This window comes from Ciconia boyciana, chromosome 2, assembly GCF_034638445.1.
Source record: "Ciconia boyciana chromosome 2, ASM3463844v1, whole genome shotgun sequence".
Taxonomy (NCBI): domain Eukaryota; kingdom Metazoa; phylum Chordata; class Aves; order Ciconiiformes; family Ciconiidae; genus Ciconia; species Ciconia boyciana.
Window position 1 is genome coordinate 38,040,479 of NC_132935.1, and position 23,590 is coordinate 38,064,068.

The following is a 23,590-nucleotide window of genomic DNA, read 5'->3' on the forward strand; positions in this document are numbered from 1 at the left end:
AGGAGAAGGCTCAAGGGATCTTATCAATGTATTCAAATACCTGAAGTGTGGGTGCAAAGAGGACAGAGCCAGGCTCTTTTCAGTGGTGCCCAGTGCCAGGACAAGAGGCAATGGGCACAAACTGCAACAGAGGAGGTTCCCTCTGAACATCAGAAAACACTTTTTCACTGTGAGGGTGACTAAGCACTGGCACAGGTTGCCCAGAGAGGTTGTTGGATCTCCCTCCTTGGAGATACTCAAAAGACATCCGGACATGGTCCTGGGCAACCATCTCTAGGTGGCCCTGGTTGAGCAGGGGTTTGGCCAAGACCTCCAGAGGTCCCTTCCAACCTCAACCATTCTGTGATTTTGAGCGATTCTGTGAAGCTGATAAACATTAGAGCATAAAAATTGCAAACATCATATTTTACAGACTTTGCTAGTCTACCACCTCTTCTCTCCCCCATATATCAGCTCAGCAACTATGAACATTTTTTTTTTCCCTGTTTTATGGTCTAATTCTAATACAATACTTAGCCACATCTTCTTCACTATAACACCTGAAATTTTATGCACGGTCTTGAACAGGCTTAGAGTTCTTTGTTTTTTAAGATGGGATGATGTCAACCTAAAATGGCTAAGACTGAACTGTACTAAATTTGGACACTTAGAAAATACACCTACTTCAGAATCATAAAAGTCATGAGATCAAGCTCTCCCATTGGAAAAGAGACTTGTCAGTCACAAGTAGGATTTTTGTCAAAATGTGTCCTTTCCAGTGCAGTTCGTTGTTAGGGAAGAATTTTTTCTGGAAAAGATGTAATCAGTTCCAAGTCCCTGGTATTTTAATCACAGTATGTCTCCAGTCAAAATATTGCACAGACCTACCTCAGCTATGGAGCATAGCTCATGCATAAGAATATTTTCAAACTTAACTTGCAAAGTTCCTTCCCTAATAAATGTCAGTACAAACTCAATCAGTTAAATTTTGACTAACACTTCAGTTGAACAAAGCTATGACCCTTCTGAGTAATAACAGGTTTATTATTCAGGGATTTAAATTTCTGTTTATTTTGGTGTCATATTACTTCAGCTTGATGAACGTTTGACTGATTAATTACATTTAAATCTTTATATCAGAACAAGATCTGGAAGATTACAAGAAATCCAGTTATGGAATTGTTCGAAGGCTGAAGAATGTACAAATAGTTAAGAAGGGCACTAAGGACATTCAACGATGAAAACGTTCCTGCAAGCAGTACATATTTCACATCTCAATCTCCCACACATCCTGCTCCAGAGAGACCAAATGCCTGGCTATGATTTAATCAGGTCATAAGTCAGGCCCAAAGTTCTTTTCATATATGTGTTGAGAAACATCTGGGACTCATGGCACTGGACTCGAGGTCTATTATGAGCAAAATGTTCTGATAATAATAATAGTAGGAACTGCAGAAATCTACAGGGTTTCTATTTATAGAATGCGAACTTTCACAGTGAAACCAGGAGCCAAGCCGGGCTCAGGCGCTCCGAAAGTCTCCTGTAACTATGGTTACCTTTACCTTGCCAAGAAAACGACATATCTATTCCTGAAATTCATTGCATTACTAATTGTCATTAAAAGCTGTAACTGTGAAACTACTCATTTTTGAGCAGATGAGCTTGAAAGTGCAGTTTATATCAGCAATATCTGCTTCTAGACAGTATAAGCACTATGAAAACTTCCCCGAGGCTCTTCATTTCATATCCAGCATAACACAATAAAATTTCCTTTATTGTCTTGGCCTCCTGTAAAAAGACTACATCATGCTCAAACTTTTTGGCTACAGGAATGGTATAAACCACCTACATGTTACGCGAACTCTAAATACACTATTATTAATGTTAAAACTAATGAATTTGTTTTTTAAAAAAGGTATTTTGATTTTTAGTCAATTTGAAAACACGGAGGTTTATAATTCAGGCAAACAACAGAGAGATCGGATGTTTGGTAATGCAGTATCAGAATCCTTTTGATGTCTCCTTCCTTGACTCCTCAGTTTATTCCATTTCTTTTCTGAGAGCACCCTGAAAGGTCTTTGGAAAGCCACTTTTTGGCCTTCATCCTACTGAAGCTACAGGTTTTCCTTGCAGTTTTCCCTCCTTTTCCTTTGAAAAACAAGAAAACATTATCTGTCCTTTTCCATGCAACTTTTAGAACTGTGTGAAGCTTCTACATTGAACCTTTTTTTCCTTTTCTTCCTTTTTTATTTTCAATTTTTTGCATATTAACTCTCAGAACAGGCCAGTTTGTAAATGTCACAACACAGATCCCCAAGTGCGATAAGACAGGGCGGAGCCAGTTCTATGTAGCCATTTTGGGCCTACTTCAAACAAGTTCCAAACTCCCAAGAATTAGGTTGTATGGGAGAGGAGCCAGAAGCCAGGATGAGAAAGTGAGTTTGCATTAACAGCAATACACTGAACAGCAAGTAGAGGTCATACTCTGGGTTATTTATTAATTCACATCTCATTAATTTAGATCTCAAGTGTATGAAAGTCAGCACCTTCTCCTTTTTTCTGTGCTATAATGTTTTATTAACCCAAGGTAATCTAACGATTTACAGAGCTATTACTATTAATAGTCATGCTAGAAAAAGTCATACCAATTTGAAGGGCATAAAAGATGAATAAAAGGGTAAAAATAGGCTTTTTTAAATTAAGATGCATTAGAAGGAAAAAACCAATTCTGTTGTTATTGCTGCATTTTTGGTTAACGTGCAAATTGTCTACAGTATTGGTTTAAGGCATGTACAAGAATGTTGGGTCTGTTGTGGGAAATAAGCAGTTGATTGTATCTACAACTGAACACAGCAAACAAGAAAGGATACCATCTATCCAATGTCTAAAAAAGGGATAATAAAGAACAAAGTTTGAAAACAGTTTATGCAATTACTCAGTTTAGGCATTCGTGCCTCAAAACAGCTAAACTTTCAGCCATACTTTTGTCATTGCAGTAGACATTTTGAAGAGTTATTCAAACAGTACCACATTCCCCTGTTTTTCCCTTAAAAGACAAATATTACCAAGCTTAGGACATGCCGGTCATACCTTTTTATAACTAGAGATTCTTCGGTAGATGTGCTCAATTTTCTCACTGCAAATGACACTGAATTTACTTTGAAGCTCAGTGGGGATCACTTCATTTAAGGAATTGAGGCTGTTGCAATTCTGCACAAAATGTTCATCGCTTTTTGCCAGTGCTTCAAGAATCTAAGATAATAAAACCAAGAGCAATACATTATGAAATAAGATGACTAAGAAAACCCCTTATTTAACTCCTTACTTATAATCCCTTATAATTAAAGCTGAAAAGCCTGATAATCAGTTGCCTTTTAACATTACAGGCAATGCTCTATAACAACAATTAATGAAACTTGGGAAACAAAGAATTTTCTTTAAATCCATGTGCTGCATAAGTTATACCTATAATAAGTACTTTTATTTGGCTTCTCATGACATTGTCCGATAATGGATTTACTACTAATTTCCTACTAATGTAACCACTATGGCTCCTCTGAAATACATTATCTGCTGTATTTACTTGAACAGCACATATTATGCAAAGCTGATGAATTAATGCATTACTTGTAGCAAAACTTTGGTCTGGCAGCATAAGCAATACTAACACATTGAAAAAGCATACAAGAAAACCGAGTGCTATCCTCTTGTATATTCTGCATATATAAACAGGAAATAGGGAACAGAATAAGCTATACCGCCCAGCAAAGATTTAAGTCTTGCTATCATGGAAATACCACCAGCAAATGATGGTGATAGAAAACTGAAAAAAAGGCATGTTGAAGAGATGAGGGTAGCATGTAGCCCTTTTTTTGGAGTTAGAGTTACATTTCAGGCATTGAAATTCACTGTGCTATGGAACTTGGGAGATGCCTATTGGTGGTTGGGTCCAAGTCTCAAGATGTGTTTGAAAAACACACCCAAAATAACTTTCTAAGAAAGACACCCAAAATGCAGATTAAGGCACCTAAATAAGAAAAGGCTTGCATTTTAGAGATGCTCAAAGAAGTCTGGACAAACAACACATACAGTATTAATCTATCATGGGACTTATGTCTGTAATTCACTTCTGCTACCGTTCATTATTATACTATCCACCCTCGCAGATGTAATACACGATTTATAAGCTTGATCAAGGAGTTTAGAAAAAAAAAATGACAACATAACGAAAATTTGGAGTCCAAAATCTGAAGTTTTTAGGAAGTCACAGACTATAAATTACTAGATCCTGAGAGAATTTTTTTCTCAGGTCACCAGCAGGACAAATTAAGGAAAGCCTTTAACTCTTCCGCTACAGTATTTAATTACTGTATTAAAACACTCCAGTCACTTTGGTCACACTTTTAAGCTTCTTTATGTCAGGTTTAATTAATACAAATGTAAACAATTCAAGTGGGTTTTCTTGCAGCTGTATATTAAAATAAGTGCATTCAAAATCAGTAACTTCTGCAGCACAACTTTGAATACTTTCTCATCATAATAATTAACACAAAGATTTGCACAATATAGGAAAGCAGTCCAGGACTACTTCACTCCTCTACTACATATGATGCAGAATAGAGATGTTTAAAAATGCAAAGCAACTATAAACACACAGCAAAGAGAGAAAGAAGCATATGAAGAGAAGCATAAGACCCCACTGAACGCACAGAGAAGTTTATGTTCAGAGTATTTAAAACCATTTGCAGACAGTTATATTTTATGAAGTGCCACTACAATTTTTATTATTGCCTTTGAGTTAAGGGACCTGATTTTTCTACCGGTGGACCTTTTGCAGTCATTTAGACCACTATCACTTGATATAAACTTTATATTATGCTAACATAGTCACATTACATCTCCTTATTGTTTTTTAATCATTTCTGAATATTTAATTAGCCAGCCTAAACACTAAGGGTGATGACACTGCATTATTTAAGGCCAGAATCAGTGTGCTGGAAATACTTCTTTACTTAACTACTCCATATACAACAATCAAAAAATATTTCTTAAGCACTTAGGAAATACTACCTTAAACATTTTAGATGAAATTGTAATTACAGAAAGAATTAACATCTTTCAAGCCAATGACCTCAAGCATTGACTAGACCAGCTCTAGCAAATCTCATTATGTTGGTGCAAGAAGTTACTCCCCTGTCTGTCAACCTGACCTGCTCCAAAGTGAGGCTCAATTTATAACCACACCATAACTTAGTTTGCTTCCTGAGTACACAATCATCCTCTAAAATGTCAGAGGGATAAAGGTGACCAATCATAGGATACTAAATGAAATACATATAATCCTAAGAATAAGCAAAAGACAGATTTTTCTCCTGTGGTATTAAGCATAGTAAGAATTAATACATACAAAAATTGCTTCATACCTTTGCAGTCAAGCTGAAAAATCCCTTTGGTTCAATCATTTTTTCTAACACGTGGCACTTTATTCCAGCTGTGCTGTCATACTCATAAACCACTCCATACTCCAGGTGAACATTGTCAACAGTCAGACTCACATGATCTTTCTTCCCATCAATTATTGCCATAGTGTTAAATTTGTCAATTACCTCTAGGGGAAAGAAAATAACACAAATCAGTTGAGGAGGGCTGGCCATTAAACAAACTAAAAAGGACATAGGCAAACATTCTAGAAACAGGTATGCTCTGGTCATTCTATTCAAAAACGTTCATCAAAAACCCCAGCTACCAGCTGAATGATTTAAAAATCAGATGACCAGTAGGTTTATGGATGCTAAAATACTAGATTTCTAAAGAGGCATGAACAGACAAGTTACAAGTTAGTCTCTCTTTACAAAGGGTTATTGAAGGGGACTAATCCATTTTCATCTATAATCCAGAGACATAAAAAAGGGAAAACTGGGAAATTCTAAATAAACTAGAAGAAAACGACCATGAAAAGTGTCAACATTCAGAAATGAAACCACATTATCAGCATCTACCCAGAGAACATAAATACAGTTCACATGTTAACTGTCTCTTTAATTACTATGATGCATATGAACGCAGCTTTATCTAAATGCTAATTGTCTGAAAATAATCTGAAGGATAGACAATTTGTTATTTCTCATGCAGTAGTGACTAACACATCTAATTTATCCTTAAATGATTACTAGTGGTGAAAATACATCAGATGATAATTCCTAGGATTATATATCCTAGGAATGAAAATTGAACAGATTTTCCCCAAAGTGTGCACAGAAGCTTTTTCTCAAAATGGGAAATATAATAACTTTCAGAGAACAGCATGTTAAATTTACATCTTTAGAATACATAAAAAAGCAAATCCTTATGTAAAATGCATCTTATGGTCCCCTTGCAGTTTCCTCTCTGAAAACAAAACCACTGCCTATATTTTCCTTGCTACTACACCAACATTCTGAGCAACAGCAAAATCAAAACAAGTATCACATACCTTCCACTTTGCAGTCAAAGGCATCTCCTCCATCATCTCCAGAGGGCTTGGTGTTTGTTTTCTGAAGATCTTCCTGTGCACTTTCAATGCTGTTGTAAACCCACTGTATAGAATCTTGCTAAAAAACAACCAAAAAAAGACAGCTAGGAAAAGCTTTGCAAGTGCAATTGATAGCAACTTATTTCACTGCTCTCAAACATGGAATAGTTGCTTTAATTCCTTGATTATTATCAGCTTTATTGCCTTCTGAGCTCCAAGTCAAAAGTAATACTTTGAAAATTACAGAGAATTTTGGCTTTGTCTAAAACCATCTGAAGCATTTTGTCAACTTATTTTTTATTTCAGAGTATACTGTCATGAGACAGTATGAAGTCTGTGACAGCATGACATCCATCAGTTTCATGCCTCTGCCAAAAATAATTTAAAACATTTCAAATCAAACAGCAGATTGAAAAATATTTGAGACAAGAAATCGTGAAAAAATAGAGAACCGATTTTTGCCTTGCTAAATCTCCTGTGTGTCCACAAATCTGCTGGCAAAAATTATGGAATACCAAGCAAAGACATAGTATGCCCAGTTATTCTATCACTCATGTGTCACTGGCAAGAAGAACATACAGTACAGCCTTCATTACTTATATTTGCCTTTACTACAGTTATTTTACTAGATGTTCTTTGTTTTCCCCCAGATTAGCAAAACCCCCAAAAAGGACAGAATCACAGGCCCCAAAAGTCCAGCACCTTATGTGACTGAGTGACACGCGAGCACAGGAATGGTGGCTTGGTCATACAATCTATGAAGAAGCCATGTGTATGCCTTGCATCTTGTTCTCCCCCCTCACTTACTCAGCCATATGCCCATCATATCCTTGTAGAAGGGCCTATCAAGTATGGTATCTCCAGACTACTCTTCTCTTCCCCTTACATTTCAAAAGAAGCTTGACAGTCAGTCACTCCCTCTCCAACAGCTACAGCAGAATAAATGACACGATTATGACTAATCTGAATTCATAGACTTTAAAAAGAAGTTTGTGGAAAAATTCGAAGTTAAGCAAGGATAGCAAAAATTTAAGCTGAACGTTACAATTTTCACGCAAAATGCCAAGTACATCCAATTATGCTTTGCTAATATACAATATTCAGCTGCTATCTTTACCCCATTAATCATACATAACTAAATTTTTGTATGACTAAGGTACTGTTTCTCTCTAGGTTTCCTAGATTCATCCATGCCTTACTTTTCACTCAATGACACTGAAATATTTTAATAAGGAAGCTTAACTTTCAGAGCTCTCTGTTGATTGTTGGAAGATACCTGGGCACAAGCTGATCAACAGAAACACTTCTGAAATCCACGCTTCTTTGCAGGTACACCTGAAAACTTGCTGCTTATTTATGGAGTCTTACATGTTTGCTTGGCAGCATTAAGACTGCCATGCCAACCTCTAATAGGAGATTTACATTATGTCAAAGCATTCCTTCAGTATTTGAACTTAATATGGCCTAATGGAAGGACTAACTACTTAAACTGGAAGTCCTTCTTCCAAAAGTTAACACAAGACATAACGGAATATGATTGGGAGCAATGTTCTCCAAAAGCATTACAGAGGCACAAACTAAGCGTAAATCTGTCACATCATGATCAGTATCACCGCAAAGAAATTGTACATAATTCCAAGAAGTAAAATCTGCTTTCAATTTTCTTTATCCAGACAAGACAGAAAGAATATAAACATTGTCCAACAGAAGTTACACAGTTATTCACACTGCAAGAATCTGAAATGAAACTTCACACTCCAGGCAAGCAGGGAGACTCCTCACCCTGAGAAATGGAATACACAGGACACAGAAAAAGATCCTCTTTCCATTATGCAATTGCCACCACAGGAGAGACTGCAATATTCATGTTAATTAAATGAAAGGCTAATGCACTGTATTTAGAAAATAGGAGAAATCCATAGTCATCTTCCAAATAATTAAAAACCTAAATTTCTGAATAGGAAATGAAATTTTAGCTGTCTTGACACCAGTGGGAATACTGCAATTTATTTCAGTCTAGACAGTTCTCCCATAGCATTTGATAGCACTACAGCCTAAATGAAGTTTTTCTTGTCAGTCTGGGGATTTTAGTTATTTGTGATTTGCTGAATTATGATCAGCTAGTTTTTTAGATTGAAATAAATACTCTGTATAGGAAAAACAGTTATGTACTCCAACATATTACACAAGTGGATAAAAAAGAAACAGAGTAATTTTGCATGTCAAGGCATTCATGCCAGCCTACATTAATCAATCCCCTTTGGATGTCACTAATCTCTATAGGAACTCCACACTTACACACAGAGAGAACACACCTGCTATAAAGAATTTAATTTCTCTTTTATTCTAGACAGTTTTGCTACTAGTGCACAAAGCACCCTCTCTTTACTAGAGCGCATCTTCCTTTAAAGAATAGGAGAGCTTGATCTTGACGTGCTATGTAACAACTTCAATTCTGTATTAGAGTGTGAACACAAACATCCAGACAAACATTTTCATAAAGACTGTATTTGTATGACACAGTTCTAACTAACTCTTATAATCCTTATCTCATATCTATGCAGTAGGTGTGGGAGAAGGATTTCACTCTTGATTTTAATTGGATTTTTCTTTTCAATTAACATGCACTGGAAGAGTTTGTGAAGTTAATTAATGATATTGGTTCACAGTTCATGAAAAAATTTGCAGGGACTCGGAAAAATTACATTATAGAATCCAGCTGGTTTTAGTTTTCTTCCTTAAATTTGTGTCTTGGAAGCCTCAGATTTTCTCCTATACTAATGTGAAAAAGATAACAAAAATTGCACACATATATTAAAAAAGTGAAATTTTGAGTCCTTGAATGTGTGTTTATTCCCAAGATTGCAATGCAATGGGAACACAGAGACTTTTATAGATGGAATATGTGCACTCTGCTCTCTATGTGCTGAAGTGTTACAAAATTCTGGAAGAAGATCAGTTTTTTGCATTGCCTTGTCATGCTGCTGAGCAGGCAGCGAGCTGTGTAAATCCCTCTCCATCATGATGAGAATATACCTCGTAATGCTTTCTGCATAGAACTGCAGAAACACTTGAAATAATCCTTTAAAAATACCATATGAAAAAAAATCACCTATAAGCTTAGATTTATTTCAGTGTAGAAATTAAACAAACCTTGAACATCAGCAATATATTGAGCAACTTTCAGCTTTTATAATTCAACTGGCTTCCCTTCACTTTTATTCACCACTCCTTTCCCCTCGTCACACTCAAACACATCAGATATGTGGACAGATACACACCACACTGTTTAATTTGACCAAAATAAAATTTAGAAGAAAATCTGCAAAGGTACCAAGTGAGACGTACCTGCATGGGCCGCCTGTACTTCCTGCATGCCGTGACATGAGCAATAACACTTGCATGAGTCTCTTTGCTGACATTAATTCCATTCACTTTGATTATACATTGGCCAGGGTGGAGACCTGCCGCAGCTGCCACTGTTCCTATAAAAAAAACAACACAGTTAACAGACTTCTTTTCCTCAACATCTCCTTTAAAGCTTACAGTCCAAAAGCCTCATTTTTAAATCAGAATCTGCTCTCACTGATTCTTACATACTTCCCCTGACCACAGGGTGCTTCTGCAGCCAGCTGGAATCCAAGAAAATGGAGTTCCCCAGCAGATGATTCCATAAAAAGAGACCAGACTAATTTCTAAAGGCTATTTTATAAAACCAATGTTGATTAGTAATATGAAAATGTGGAAAAATTGTCTTAAAGAAAAGGATTTTAAAAGGATAAAAAGGCTCTAGCTTGAAACTCACTAATTATAACTTACACCACTTTTATTCTGAATTCTTTTACATGCCGCAAGCTTATGAGCTTCTTGACTACCTCAGGTGTCTCTATTTTACATACAAAACAGAAGCTTTCTGGCAATTCATAAAGGAGTATCAGAGCATACTGGAGTTTCTTGTTAAACATTAAGTGAAATATCCAAATCCAAAGACATTTCCAAGGATTTTTTTCTTATTTTAATCTTTTTACCAACTCAATTATTACACAGTGCCTTACGGTTTTAATCAAAATACCCAAAGATAATCAAGTAGGAGATCTCAAATTTAATTATTTTTGGGGAAAAAAACAAAACAAAATGAAACATTCTCTGTGAGCAACATAAAATATATGGTTTGGCAATTTATTTTCACAATGGAATAACCACCTTGGGAAAAATCTTCTATCCATTGAATAGGTGCTACAAAAATAGCAGCTGTCTCCAGGTCTTTTCAGTATGACTCAAGCCCACTCCCGAAAGACAGCCTGCTGCAGTATGACCTTAGTTCCAGCTACCTGAACGTTCACCTCCTTATGTCTCTCTTGATACTACCACAAAGGTGCCAGGGAAGTAAAAATCTATTGCCTAGAGACTGCAAGGCTGAGCTGCAGAAGCTAGGTGCTATGAAAGAAAAGGCTAGACTGAATCTGAAGGGCTGACAAATAGAAAAGCTATGTCATGACTTGTCAGCCGAGCATATTTGACATGGAAAAAACTTAAAGAATATACCTGGATTTCCCTCATTTTAGGTACTATCAGGTTAGATTATAGCTGCATTTTAAACCTAATATCAAAGAAAGTCTTTGAAAATGACACCATTACCAGCTATTACAATTAAAAACAAACAAAAAAAGGGATTTAAAAATAAACACTTACACAGGCCTTATTAAATACCTCTCTCTCTCTCTCAAAAAAAAATCTCTCTTCAAAACCCAAGATCCCAATTCAGCAAAGCATTTAAGCATATGCTTAAAATCTTTCAGGTTTAGCAAACCACACAAGCAAGCACTTACAAACTGTTGAAGCTAATTGGAATAAAGCATGCGCTTAATGAATAAGGATAGGCAGTTGAATTGAGATCCAGGTGCAGAAATAATTATCACATCATCTCAACAGCCTGTAGTTTATTAAACTTTCTCTTGAAAATCTAATTCCTGGCACCACGGCCTAGAAAAAAAGTCATCGAGCTCTGTTCAAATCTGGCTGCTTTGCAGATCAGTTCACTTTGAATTCCTCAATTACAAAGGGAGGAGGGGAGGAAAGGACACAACTGCCCCCCAATAGCTGAAAATACCGTGTTAGTTGGCCCTACCATTAACAACATGCAACAGCAACAAAGAACGCTTCAACTTCTTTTATTGCCAGTGCACCAGTCAAGAACACATTGACTTAGGGACAACAAGCATTTGACAATCACATCACAAAATGGAGAAAACGGTATTTAGAGGAAACATCTGCAACTATTAAGACAGACTAGGTCACTAGCACCCTTGAAAAAATTTGTGAAAAGTGCATTTTTTGTAAAATGTTTTCAGAACATTGCAGAACCACATGGCCACCTAACAATTAATGCTCAGGAAGTGAGTGGTTCCCAACACCCATTCACTGGAGAAGGTGATTTTGCATCCATCAGCTTATTCCTCAGTCTGTAAAGAATGCACAGCCTTAACGTAACCTTCCTACATTCGTATAAATACATACCAAAAAAAAAAAAAAATTTAAAAAGCCAGAAAATCTATCCAAAGCTTACAAAGTATAAGAACACAAAATAATCCTATTTGTTTTTATTTAATATTGTTTGTAACTTTGGGGGGAAAAAAATCTAAGCTGAATCACTGGACCTAATTTTTATTTATATCAGCCACACCATTTAGATAGTAAATGTATATTTACCGCTACCGTTGACAGGTCTTACGGCTTACCTCTCCCAACAGCATGGACAACTGATGGGCCAAAGCCCCGGATTTGGAATCCGAGTCCATCTGCAGAGTCAGGAATCTTCACTGTCCTGATACAAGCAAAGATTCAATATGAATGTAGCAAAAGGTAGCATTTTGTTATTCAAGAGGAAAGCGGACAGCAGTAAGTAGGTTACAATGGTGTGAGACTCCACACTTTCATTCAATTCACAGTTTCAGACTCAGCACCATTCATATTCCAGATACTTTGCATCAGTGACATCAGAAAAAAGAGCAAGCTGAGATACCAAAACCGATCAGAGGAAGGCAATGCTATTTCACAGGGAAATTCAATATGCCAATTACAACCAAAGCACCACCATAGCTTTAAAATTCCTCCCAAAGGGACTCAATTTGGGTGAGTTGCCACAGCACAGCAACACTGAAAGCCCTGGGAAGGCAGGCAGTCTCTCAGGCAAGAGGACAGAGCCTGCGGACCACAGATCATGGCAGGCCTTGACAGATGAGCTGCAGAAGACTGCGGAGACTAGATCCATATTACAATTCATTAATATCTAACTGTCTACTTGGCGAGTTTTATTGAAAAAATATTTGGTTGCAGTTTTTCTGAGCAGCTGTGCAAAGTACTGAGTTTTGTAAAGCAAGAATCGCCTACTGCTGTTCATGTAACTTGTAAGCACATGGTGCTACGCTCCCACTTGGTCTAAGTGCAACGGTAATAAACCTACTGACAAACATAAGTAACAAAAGCACAGTTCTGAGAATCAAAGTTCAATCCACTCCTTAAAATGAAGCCCTGAGCTTGCTCAAAGTAAGCTAGCATATCCACATGGTATCAGCTCAGGTTCCAGAAAAAGCAACACAGCTGCATTAGCCCTTATCAGAGCTAGTTAGGTCATGCATAACAGCGCACTGATTTAACGTTGCAGCCTTTACTTCCAGAGCCAGCTCCATTACTCTTTAAGGGAACTTTGCCCTGGGCTCCATTTGTCAGTGCAAAAGCAGACAAATTCAAATCGATGCTGAAAAGTGATTTTAAAATACATTTGGACTGTAATAAACTTGATTTACAGGTAGTTTTGAATAATATCATTGCATCATTTCTTGTACTTCCACGTTTTTCTGGTATACATAATGTTTAGCTTTCGGAGATGATAATCAGCAGAGGTGAGATCCAAAACCCACTGAAGTCTATAAATTTTTAAAAAATATTAGAATATTCTTGAGATGAATACATTTCCATTTGAAATATTTTCATAGGTATAGCATAATTTAGTATACTTATATATTAACTAAGGTTGATACAATGTATATGGTTTCATTCCGAAAATGCTTCGTTAACATGCTAATGAGCTATGAAAGACCATCACTGGCAGTTTAGGCTAAGAATTTAGGACAGAACTGTCTCTTCTGCCAACACAGTTGTGCTAGCAGCAGCTCCTGACAAAAAGCAGGCAGCACTGACAAACAAATTCTTCAGCTCCTCTGAACTCCTTGTTCTCTAGATCATCTCTGTCAGCCTTGAAATTCACCCACATTTTCACTGGCAAGTTGAACCAAGATCTACATTAAAGAAAGGCCAAGATATGCCTTTTATCCTTGCTGCAACACTATCATCTACTGGTTTGGGGGATTTTTTTGTCGTTGTTTTTGTTTGTTTGGGGTTGGTTTTTTTTTGGAGTATCATTCCAGATGATCATCTTTATGCCATATTTCTTTCTTTGCTCTTTTCCCCTTTCTGGGTGCCATTGTATTTCTCAAGACACCTTTGCTTATTAACAGGAGAAATAAGTCTCCATTCTACCACTGACCCAGAGCCATTTCCAAGGCACTCTGTGTGTGCTATCTGGTAACAGAGGATGGTTCCTCCTTACCCTGCAAAATGTGATCAAAATCGCTCCTGACCACTGTTTCTTACTCTCCTCTTTCTTTGGTATGCACAAACAGTAACAACTGCATTAACTTTGCTAATAGACCTATGTTCATTTACATACTTACCGAACCCAGCCATTCGGCCTCACTTTGTATTTCTTTTACGTAACAAAAATTGCATTGAGGTAGGAATGGTCAAAACTGTGTACAGAAACGCATCTCTCATATAAAGATCGGGAGCTGTTTACTTGCTCCTGCTGTTTACACAACCAGCACACATACTGAAGGGGCCCATCAGATCAGAGTCTGACTTCTGCCAAACCAGCAACTAATCCCCAGACAGAGGAACTTGTTTCATAAACACAGTGAGAGATAAGGGACCAAAACTATCCTTATAGTCAAGGGAACTTCATTTACACTTGTGGTTCCTGCATGTATTTAAAGTGGCAGAGCTGATGATTTAAAGCACTTGTGTTTTGCTTTTGCTGACTGACAAATGTAATAAAACAAAATCAAGGCAGATCAAATTGCTTGACTTTACAAAGTCAGATTAGATACAGCATTTGAAATAACTTTACAGTCTGAAGTTCCACTGGTCTTTTAAAATTCACTTCAATTGTAGTTTGTAAAAATTTCCCCAAAGGAATGACAACTTACTCCCGTGGTTTAGTGCTCACAAGAACCCGCAGGGGCTTTCTGCTGTTTAAACACGCTTTCAGGAAGCAATCCACTTCACTGAAGGGTCGTAGAAAAACCAGGTCACCGTTAATGGCAAAGATTTTTTTCCCAACTTCCAAGCCTGCCATCTAGAAAACAGTAACAGTTGTGTATATGTTTGCCTTTTATAACCACTAACATTGTGTTTTCTTCCGCAGGCGTGCAACCTCAATAGGAATAATGACACGCACATTTTCTTTACATTCTTTATGCCTCCTTCACGCACCATGCACAAAAGACTTGCACCACAAAACACTTCTAGAACTGGTTAAATTGACATGAAGGGTACAGTAAACTGTCATTCTGAAGAGACCTAAATACAAGACCTAGTCTTAATCAAGATTTTATGACAGTATTACAATATCAGTTAATATTTCTAATAATTAACACAACAGCTTTCATTGAGCCACTTTACCTTTTTTATGATATTACCTAATTTGCCCATCCGTCATTCTCCAACAGAACTAAAGCTTCTTTTCATAAGGAAAGACCTCATGAATATTTTAGTAAGTGAATATTTATAAAGTTCCAAAACAAAACAGTATCCTTAGAAGTTTCACGGCCCTTGAGCCAAAGGCATGGCAAGCCAAATTGCATACAGTTTTTAAACTCTAAAGCAGAAAGGAACCATAACTAGTTCAGATGGCAGGAGTACACAGAGCAGCCCAGGGCACAGGTTAGCCTTAGCACCATCTGAGATCACGGCAGAACCCGACTGCTGGAAAAGACAGTATGGAATTATGCAAAGCTAATAGAGCTAAATCACCCTGGACATATCTCTGTGGCTGTATTATATTATTGATTTGCTGTATCTATTTTTATCTTAAATTCCTGTCCCGCCATGAAATTTAGAAAGGCTTGAAATCCATTTCTAAAATTTTTCTCTCATGGAAGAGACTAGTTCTTTATCTTTCCACATATAGAGACTCCCATGCAGTTCAGTAGAACAATATGAATTTACCCAAAGAGCATCTAAAGCAATACCAACAAACAGAGAGGCTGGATTTTATTCAGATTCTCAAATTCTAGACTTTATCCAAAGCTTGAAACATCCTTTATTACGAAAAATGTCAACTGCAACTCACGGACTAGCATACTAGTTTTACACTCTTTTCATATTCTACCAAAAATGTTTATTCCAATCATGGTTAATTTTATCACTGGAATATTATAAAATGTATAAAAATAAAACGGTAACTCTTACATCACCACTCAATGTGACAATTTACCTGAGCAGAAAGTGAGTGTTGATAATGGTCAGAGCTCTGTTTTAAACAAAACAAAACAAAACAAAACAAAACAAAACAAAAGATCCATAACCACAGCGTTCTTGGAAAGCTGTCATTGTTACCTTTTACTACCATAAATTTTCCCAACTGATGTACAAAACAGAAACCTGCAATCAAGTCAATAAAATAGGAAAGATAATTTATAATACTTGATACCTCAGCATTTGATCCTTTCTCCACCACTTTAATAATTGGCACCTTATTTTTATCTTCTAAACCAAAACCATAGGTGCCTTCATTAGATTTAATCTGAAAAATAAAATTGTTCAAAAAATTGTTCAGAAAGGCATTAAGAAGAACTAAAGTATATCCCCATTAAATAACAATGCACAGTGCTAATTTATTGTCACTACAACCAATTTTTTAGTCATCAAAACACACAATCATTCAGTTTCACTCACCAGTAATGACTTGGCTATGACATTTTCCACTACTTTCAGATCATGTTTCATGAGTCTGTGCTTCATATTCGACCCTTCCATTTCTTCATCCGCATAAAAACGGAACAGCAGTGGTTCATCTTTAAATTCGCTTTTCTCCAACACTGCATGATACAAAACCACACATATTAATCCTTTTTTTCTTTTGAACTTTTGAATCATGTCTTTCATGAGCCATAATACTGAACATGTGTACACAGATTAAATGCTAGCAAATTGGTTTTGTGTGTGAATCTAGGGAAATCTTAATTTGTAAATAAACAATTTTTATTTGCATCCATTACAGACTATTTGGATCCATTACAGACAGGTATCACTAAGCTCATTTTCAACTACAACATCTGGATTTCACCAAGCTGAGGAAGACGCATTAGCCTGACATGGTTTTAGTGAAAATGCCAAGCACAAGGTTTTTTCCTAAAATGGATTTAAAAACATGATTTTGAAAAGTTCTGCTGGGCAGCTGCTGGAGATGCTCACCACCAAGATCTGGCACTCTCCAGGTAGTGAAGAATGCCAGGTTCCGTACTAGAAATGGGTTTGGTAGGGATGTGGAAGCAACTAGAACAGCAGATGGATGCAGTTTGTATGTTTAAAAATCAAAGGAAAAAGTACGAACAGTACCAGAAAGGAAGTTAACTCTCCTCCTCTAAACAAGCTGATGAGAAAATCATTTCTTCCTCTTTTCATTTCAGTAAATGACCTACTGCTTCAATCCTTTCAACGAAATCTTCCCTCTGATGGTATTAAATGTGACCTTGTTCACCTCATTTTTGGTACTGCACATATCTCTGCTCTCCTCTCCCTTCTTCTTTGTTCTCTGCTGTCCTTATGATTTTCTCATTTTTCTACAGTCCACTTTCTCCTACTGTCACCACTTCACTTTTTTAAAGTCATGCTTCTCCATACTTTATTCCTTCCTCCAAAAATGCCTCCTTTTTTCCATACGTATTTCCTCAATTTTTATCATCTCATCTGTGCCAACATGTATTACCTGCTTAAGACATTTCTTCAAAGTGGCTAATAAAACTTCCGCCCCTAAATCCTTCAGAGGATGAAGCCCTCAGTGCATGCTATAAAACTGACTGAAAATAATTTTCAGAGTACACAACAGCTATCTTTTTTCTTGAAGATTGTAGCGTAGGTCTCTGCAGCAATATAATGAAACAACTTCCTATCCCTCCTGGAATATCTTTACCAGTCCTGTATTTCCTTCCTACTATGTAGATAGCATTAAACAAAAGGCAAGCATAGCTTGTACAGAATGTATTTACTTACCATGGTGCATAAACCCATTATCACAAAGAGCTACACCGAATATCATAGCTTCTTCCCTCGTCCGGCAATCCCCCTGTTAAACCATAGCAGATTTTTTAAAATATATTTTAATATAGCAGCAAAATGGATTCTATGCACAATGGCGTACCCTCACAGGGCCAGCAATGGTTGTAGATTGTATTTACCCCCGCCACCTTTATATATACATTTATAGCATACATATAAAACAGTATATGCACATGTATACACTACACCTCTTTATAGTCACAAATAAATATGTAAACATTTTAGTAACGCTGCATTCTCCATAAAAATTGAATGTAATAGAATCTAAAAGTATCAAAGTTTTTAACTTTTATTTTATAAAACTGTGCATGTTGACTGAGTGAACAGGATACCCTGTTCTTGTTCCTAGTTCGCTTAAAATAAAACAGAACCGATGACAGCAATTTGGTACTGACTTTTATCCATCTAGTTAGTAATTTAGAGTTTTCAGAGCCTATCCATTTCATTTTAAGCCATGAACAATGTTACATGCTGAATCACAAAGCTAAGTCTCATTAAAACGTTTAAAGTTCAATTGCAAATAAGGAAGATAAGAACAAAAGGGATGAACAGCATGGCTGCTGACAGCTCATTTCTGTTACTTTACTAGTTTAAGAGGATTATACTTACACATGCTGTTCTAATAACCCTTACACAAAGTGTATGCATGTTATTCTGCTTAATACATCACTACCTTTCAAATCAGAATTTAAATGCAGAACGTACATAAATCCAAAGGCGTATACTTACCTGTGCAATCAACCAGTCTATGAGTTTGTTAGCCATGACCACAGATTTGTAGGTTCTCAGGTGATAATCTTTATCCCTGTTCAACACAAAACAAAACACTTTAAAAAAAATCGAACAAAAACTCAGAAACAACCTAACAGAAAAAAACTTATATTTTATAAACAAGTTAGTACAAGAATGAATTGAGCATTTTGTAATGGTTTAGAAGTTGCTTCTGGAGAAAAAAGCAAGTCAAACCTTTCAGTGTAGACAGAAAGGAGGAGGCAAACCATATCTTACTTGGGTGATAATGTCACTGGAGCATAAAGGCAGTTGTCTTGTTACAGCTGGGACTCTCCAAATGAGGTAATGGAGTGTTAGTAAAGGAGTGTATTAATATATACAGTAAGCATCTAAGCATATCCATTAGGACCTAGAAGGCTCTAAAATTCTGGAAAAAAAGGTCATATTGAATGGAGTTTGCAGTCATTTCATGATTCAGTTATGCTTTTTGTCTTGATAGCCTTTCGATCTTGTTTCATTACTCCCAAGAGCCCAATCTTGAAAGGATGGGTTAGGCTCCTACATTCAAACACAGTATCTTCAGCTACATACTTCTTCTGAATGACTCTCTAAGGATTTCCCAATTGGACTCACCTAATTACTGGGGTAAACAGACTGTGAAGGCGACAATACAGTCGTACACCCTGTTAAAGAGAAAGATGAGGTTAGTTAACCACACGTTCACACCACAGAGAACATAAGAGGAATGGACGCAGTACGGAAGTCTATATGTTCCAAATGCACTTCATTTAGATAGTAAAAAAAATCTGTTCAAATTTCTATATATTTTCATGTGCCAAAACCTAATATTTCCAGATAACAATATTGATTAATAAATTATGAGAAATAAAACATTTCCAATCTAATCTAAGCTTCACTGAGACACATGCAAAAAGGATTAGCTTTAAGGCAGTATTAAAAAATTCTGAAGGTATAGTACTTGGAAAGAAAAGTACACAAAACCTGAAAGATAAAGCAATGTTTCCATGCATTAAGGTTTTCCCAATCACTGGTTGCTATTCTACACACAAAGTGAGTAATTAAAGTAAAAAACACTGCATTTGATTATATGCATCGATACTTTACTTACAAATTGAAATTATAACTAACCAATAAACTTTTAAAAAAATGCAAGAAGATTCAAGATTGGAAACGTTTTCAATTAAAAACAAAAATTAAAACATTTGGAGGAGTTTAAGAAACTACCATCAGAAAATGTTATTTAAAAAAAGAAATCACATTAGTATTCCTTAGCAGACTATCAAAAAACAATTATGTTTATAACATGCAAGAATAACCATGGATAACAATTAAAAGTTGTGTCAAATTAGATTCCATCCTACTTTACTGTGTCTGGTAGTTCAGGATTGAAGATTTTTCTAGCTATACCTTACATTAACAAATGCCAGCAGAAAAGTGAATGACACTGTAACGTAATACGTAAACGACATTTTCTACCGCCTCGAAATCATGAAAAGTTTGAATATTAATGAGTTTAAAGGCAACTTTGTTCAATCATTTTGTTATGCTCAGTAGTGTAGATGGCTAGCACTACCTATCTGTGTTTAAACATCTACGTGACTGCAGATTTAGTGCCTTGTTAAGGCACTAATAAAAGACACTCAGATTTAAGAGAAAATTAAAAACAATTTTCTGCGTATAGCTTCATATGTATTAAAATGGACTGAAAAATAAAATAGACTGAAATGCCAGCTTCAGAATCACCCAGAAACACAGGCAATGCATCCTGCATATGAAACCATGAAATAACAAACATAACTAAAAAATACCAAACTTTAATTTTGTATTTAAAATGTGTAACAACAAGCCAAAATCTTCCTTACAAATGGAAAACTAGATTTGATTCACATAAATATAGAGATGGGCAAGCGTGAGGCGATGTTACTTATCCTAGCATAATATTGTACATTAGTTTTCAAGCAGAATCTCCATTTCTGATGTGTTCTTCCTAATAATAGCAACTATTCTATTCTGTACCTTAGAGATCACATCCTGCATCTCATTTCTTGGGTAGTATGTTCCATCATCATATCGGAACCTGTACAGCATGTGTTCGGGTTTGAATTGGTGCTTATCTGTAACTAAATTAAAAAAAACCAATCATGTATTGTTAGGTGACTTTCTGAAGAAATCAACAAGAGAGAAGAGGGCTAATGTCATGTCTTCTAGTAACAGTCCATTACACAGCAATAGGTAGATTTCAGACAGGGAGGGCAGGAAGGCCAATTAGATCATCTGCCCTAGGCTCCTTTATGTCACTGGTGACAATATTTCACACAACGTTTAAGTAGTCCACAAGAAACCAAACAATTGTAAGTCACAGGGCAAAGAATAAGAAAGACAAACAGGCAAAGAACAGCCTGAAAAATTAGGCACTCAATCTGCTCTAGTCTTCAGAGCTTTTGCAAAGCTTATCAACCAAATAGCCAAATAATGCTTCTTTTGCAACGGTTCATATTATTGGTCCACATTATTCTCTGTTCTAATTCTTGCTGAGGCCAATGTCAGATGAGTCAATAAAGATACAAACCCTCTACAACGTATTTGACCAGCCTTGCACCGGGAAGGAAAGGGAGAGGGAACATCTTCCTCTATACGTAGCCAGCTGAAGGTCTTAAGTGCAAGAGACTTGCAATCATTATGAAGGTGTTGATAATCCATTTCCCCAAAGACCCATGAAAAAGGATCTTAAGAGGTGATCTTCACGTGACTCCAGCAACAAACCTCACAACTTCAAGTGTTTTGTCAAAACAGTCATATCATATGATACAAAAATTATCCTGGAAACGGTACTACAAGAAGTCTTTCTGAAAAACAGCTGATTCATTTGATGGCTGAGGACAGCACTAGGCACTACCACCATCCTAGGATAACTGTCTGGTATTAATTATTGTTTTGCTTGCAGATGTAAGCTTTAATTTTGCAACTAAATTTGCATGTCATCAACTGATAAAGGAGGCTACTGCAATGTCTTCGTTAATCAGAGTAACAGGCCTGACAGTGTTAGGTAATTCTTCTGTGCATGCCTTCCTATACCAAGTGATTAAACCATCATCCCTTACTCTCTTCAAAAATGTAGTTAGGCACCATAAACTTTGTATAGTAAGGTGCCTTCTGTCTGCATAATTTTTCATGTTCCTTCAAGCTCTTCAGTATCTCCACACATCATCTGATACATGGACATAAAAACTGGACTTCGTATATTAAGTGGTTTCACCAGTGTCATGTGCAAGACCAAAATAACTTCTCTACCTGTATTTGATATATCTACTAATAGTAAAGCCCAGGACTATTCCAATTGCCTTGAACTGATGCTTCACACTAAGGTGATTATCCAAAATAACCCCTAAGCTCTTTTACATATCATTGCTTCTCAATACATCAAGTATAGACTACAAAATCTGCACATACAATGCCTAGTATAACTATCTAAATGAATTTTCATCGATTGTGAACATTTAACTCAGAAAAAAAAGATACCTTCTAGTTCTGTAATTAAAAATAATTTCCTACTGTTGGAGAAAAAACATATTATTCTAGATCAGCATACATTAAGAGTTTTTAAAACCATCAACTAGAGAAAATAGAAAAACCACCACCAGGACAGTATTGCTTAAGGCCAAATTGTTCCTCACTGTTACAGAGATGCACAGGGAGGGAGTGAGGACTACAAAGCACCTTTCCTTTCTTGCATGCCTATGACGAACAGAGCAGGCTCTGCCCTCTGAGGAACACAAGCACCACTCTGTCTTTGCAGCCCCTACTTACACACAGTGCACCAGAAACTAGGGAAGCAGGTCCACAGAGCTGGCACATGCTGAGCTCTAGAAAGCAAGGAAACCAGACAAGGATGCTTCCAACTTTACTGTATTGTGTAAAATACCACATATATCCAGTGAATGCTGTGAGGGAACCTGTAAATCACTATTTGGTTGGGTTGTGGTGTTTTTGGTTTGTTTTTTTTTTTTGGGGGGGGGGTGTTTTCTGTGATACAGATGTGATTTGGCTTGTTCTACTCAAGAGGAAGGATGGATGATCTATCAGCTACTGTACTAACATGGAAACCTTAACAAAAAATTATGAAAACATTTAGCTTACTGTATAGCTTTCCTTTTAACTAGTATCAGCTGTACATTTGCAAGACCATAGTTTCAAACACTTAAAGCTGATAAAATGCATCATTATCACTAAAATAAGGAACCCCAAGTTGTTTTGTATGTCACTCCCAACAACGTACCTATACTTTTTGTTAGGATAGATACTTATATGGCACACACTAAGAAAAGGGAACTGATCCAGGTTTAAACTAGTCTTTACTTTTACTTTTTTGCCCGGGTAATTTTGACTGAGATCAGTAAATCAATCTCAGAAACTGCACAGCCACATAAATACCTATTCATTTTAAAACTATCTGATATTCAGATTATTTTCGTAACTACAAAGCTCCTTACTGCCTTGAGAGGAAGCTTCCATCTCTAATCATGAGCAGCAAGTGACTGGACAAAGTATCTCACTCCTTTGGCTGATATAAATACAAGTAATTTCAGGTATTAGAGAATGCCATCAGGAGGATTCAGAATAGCTACATACGAACAGATTTTTTTCTTTTGCAAAACTGGGGGGAAGGAAAAAAAAAAACCAAGGAAAAACCATAAAACTTTTCTATTTGCAAGAGTTCACACACCAGGAAGTAAAACAATGCCCATCACAACACGGGTCTGGCGTTGCTAGAATGAAGCCCAGCACAGTGAAAACAATGGTCAGCACAGTGAATATGCAAAGTCTAACAAAGCCCTCTATAACATTTGCAATGTGAGTAACAGCCAAACTTTCTTTCTCCCTTGCTCCCTCTGTGAAAACAGATGGTTCATTCAACTTTATTTTAAGAATTCTATTTTCACTGAACCACAG

General features: G+C 36.5%; 1 protein-coding gene across 2 annotated transcripts in view; it reads right to left on the bottom strand.

Annotated features, from left to right (window-relative positions):
• PREX2 (phosphatidylinositol-3,4,5-trisphosphate dependent Rac exchange factor 2) overlaps window positions 1-23,590 on the bottom strand; it is a 183,184-nt gene that overhangs the window by 75,025 nt on the left and 84,569 nt on the right. For both annotated transcript variants that reach the window (XM_072852376.1, XM_072852377.1), the window contains 12 exons: window positions 20,657-20,760; window positions 19,253-19,302; window positions 18,617-18,692; window positions 17,822-17,894; window positions 16,505-16,647; window positions 16,260-16,352; window positions 14,755-14,903; window positions 12,229-12,314; window positions 9,839-9,975; window positions 6,452-6,569; window positions 5,403-5,587; window positions 3,070-3,231 (listed from right to left, as the gene is read on the bottom strand). In XM_072852376.1, the coding sequence (XP_072708477.1) occupies window positions 3,070-3,231; window positions 5,403-5,587; window positions 6,452-6,569; window positions 9,839-9,975; window positions 12,229-12,314; window positions 14,755-14,903; window positions 16,260-16,352; window positions 16,505-16,647; window positions 17,822-17,894; window positions 18,617-18,692; window positions 19,253-19,302; window positions 20,657-20,760 (1,376 nt within the window). The remainder of the gene's footprint in view (window positions 1-3,069; window positions 3,232-5,402; window positions 5,588-6,451; window positions 6,570-9,838; window positions 9,976-12,228; window positions 12,315-14,754; window positions 14,904-16,259; window positions 16,353-16,504; window positions 16,648-17,821; window positions 17,895-18,616; window positions 18,693-19,252; window positions 19,303-20,656; window positions 20,761-23,590) is intronic.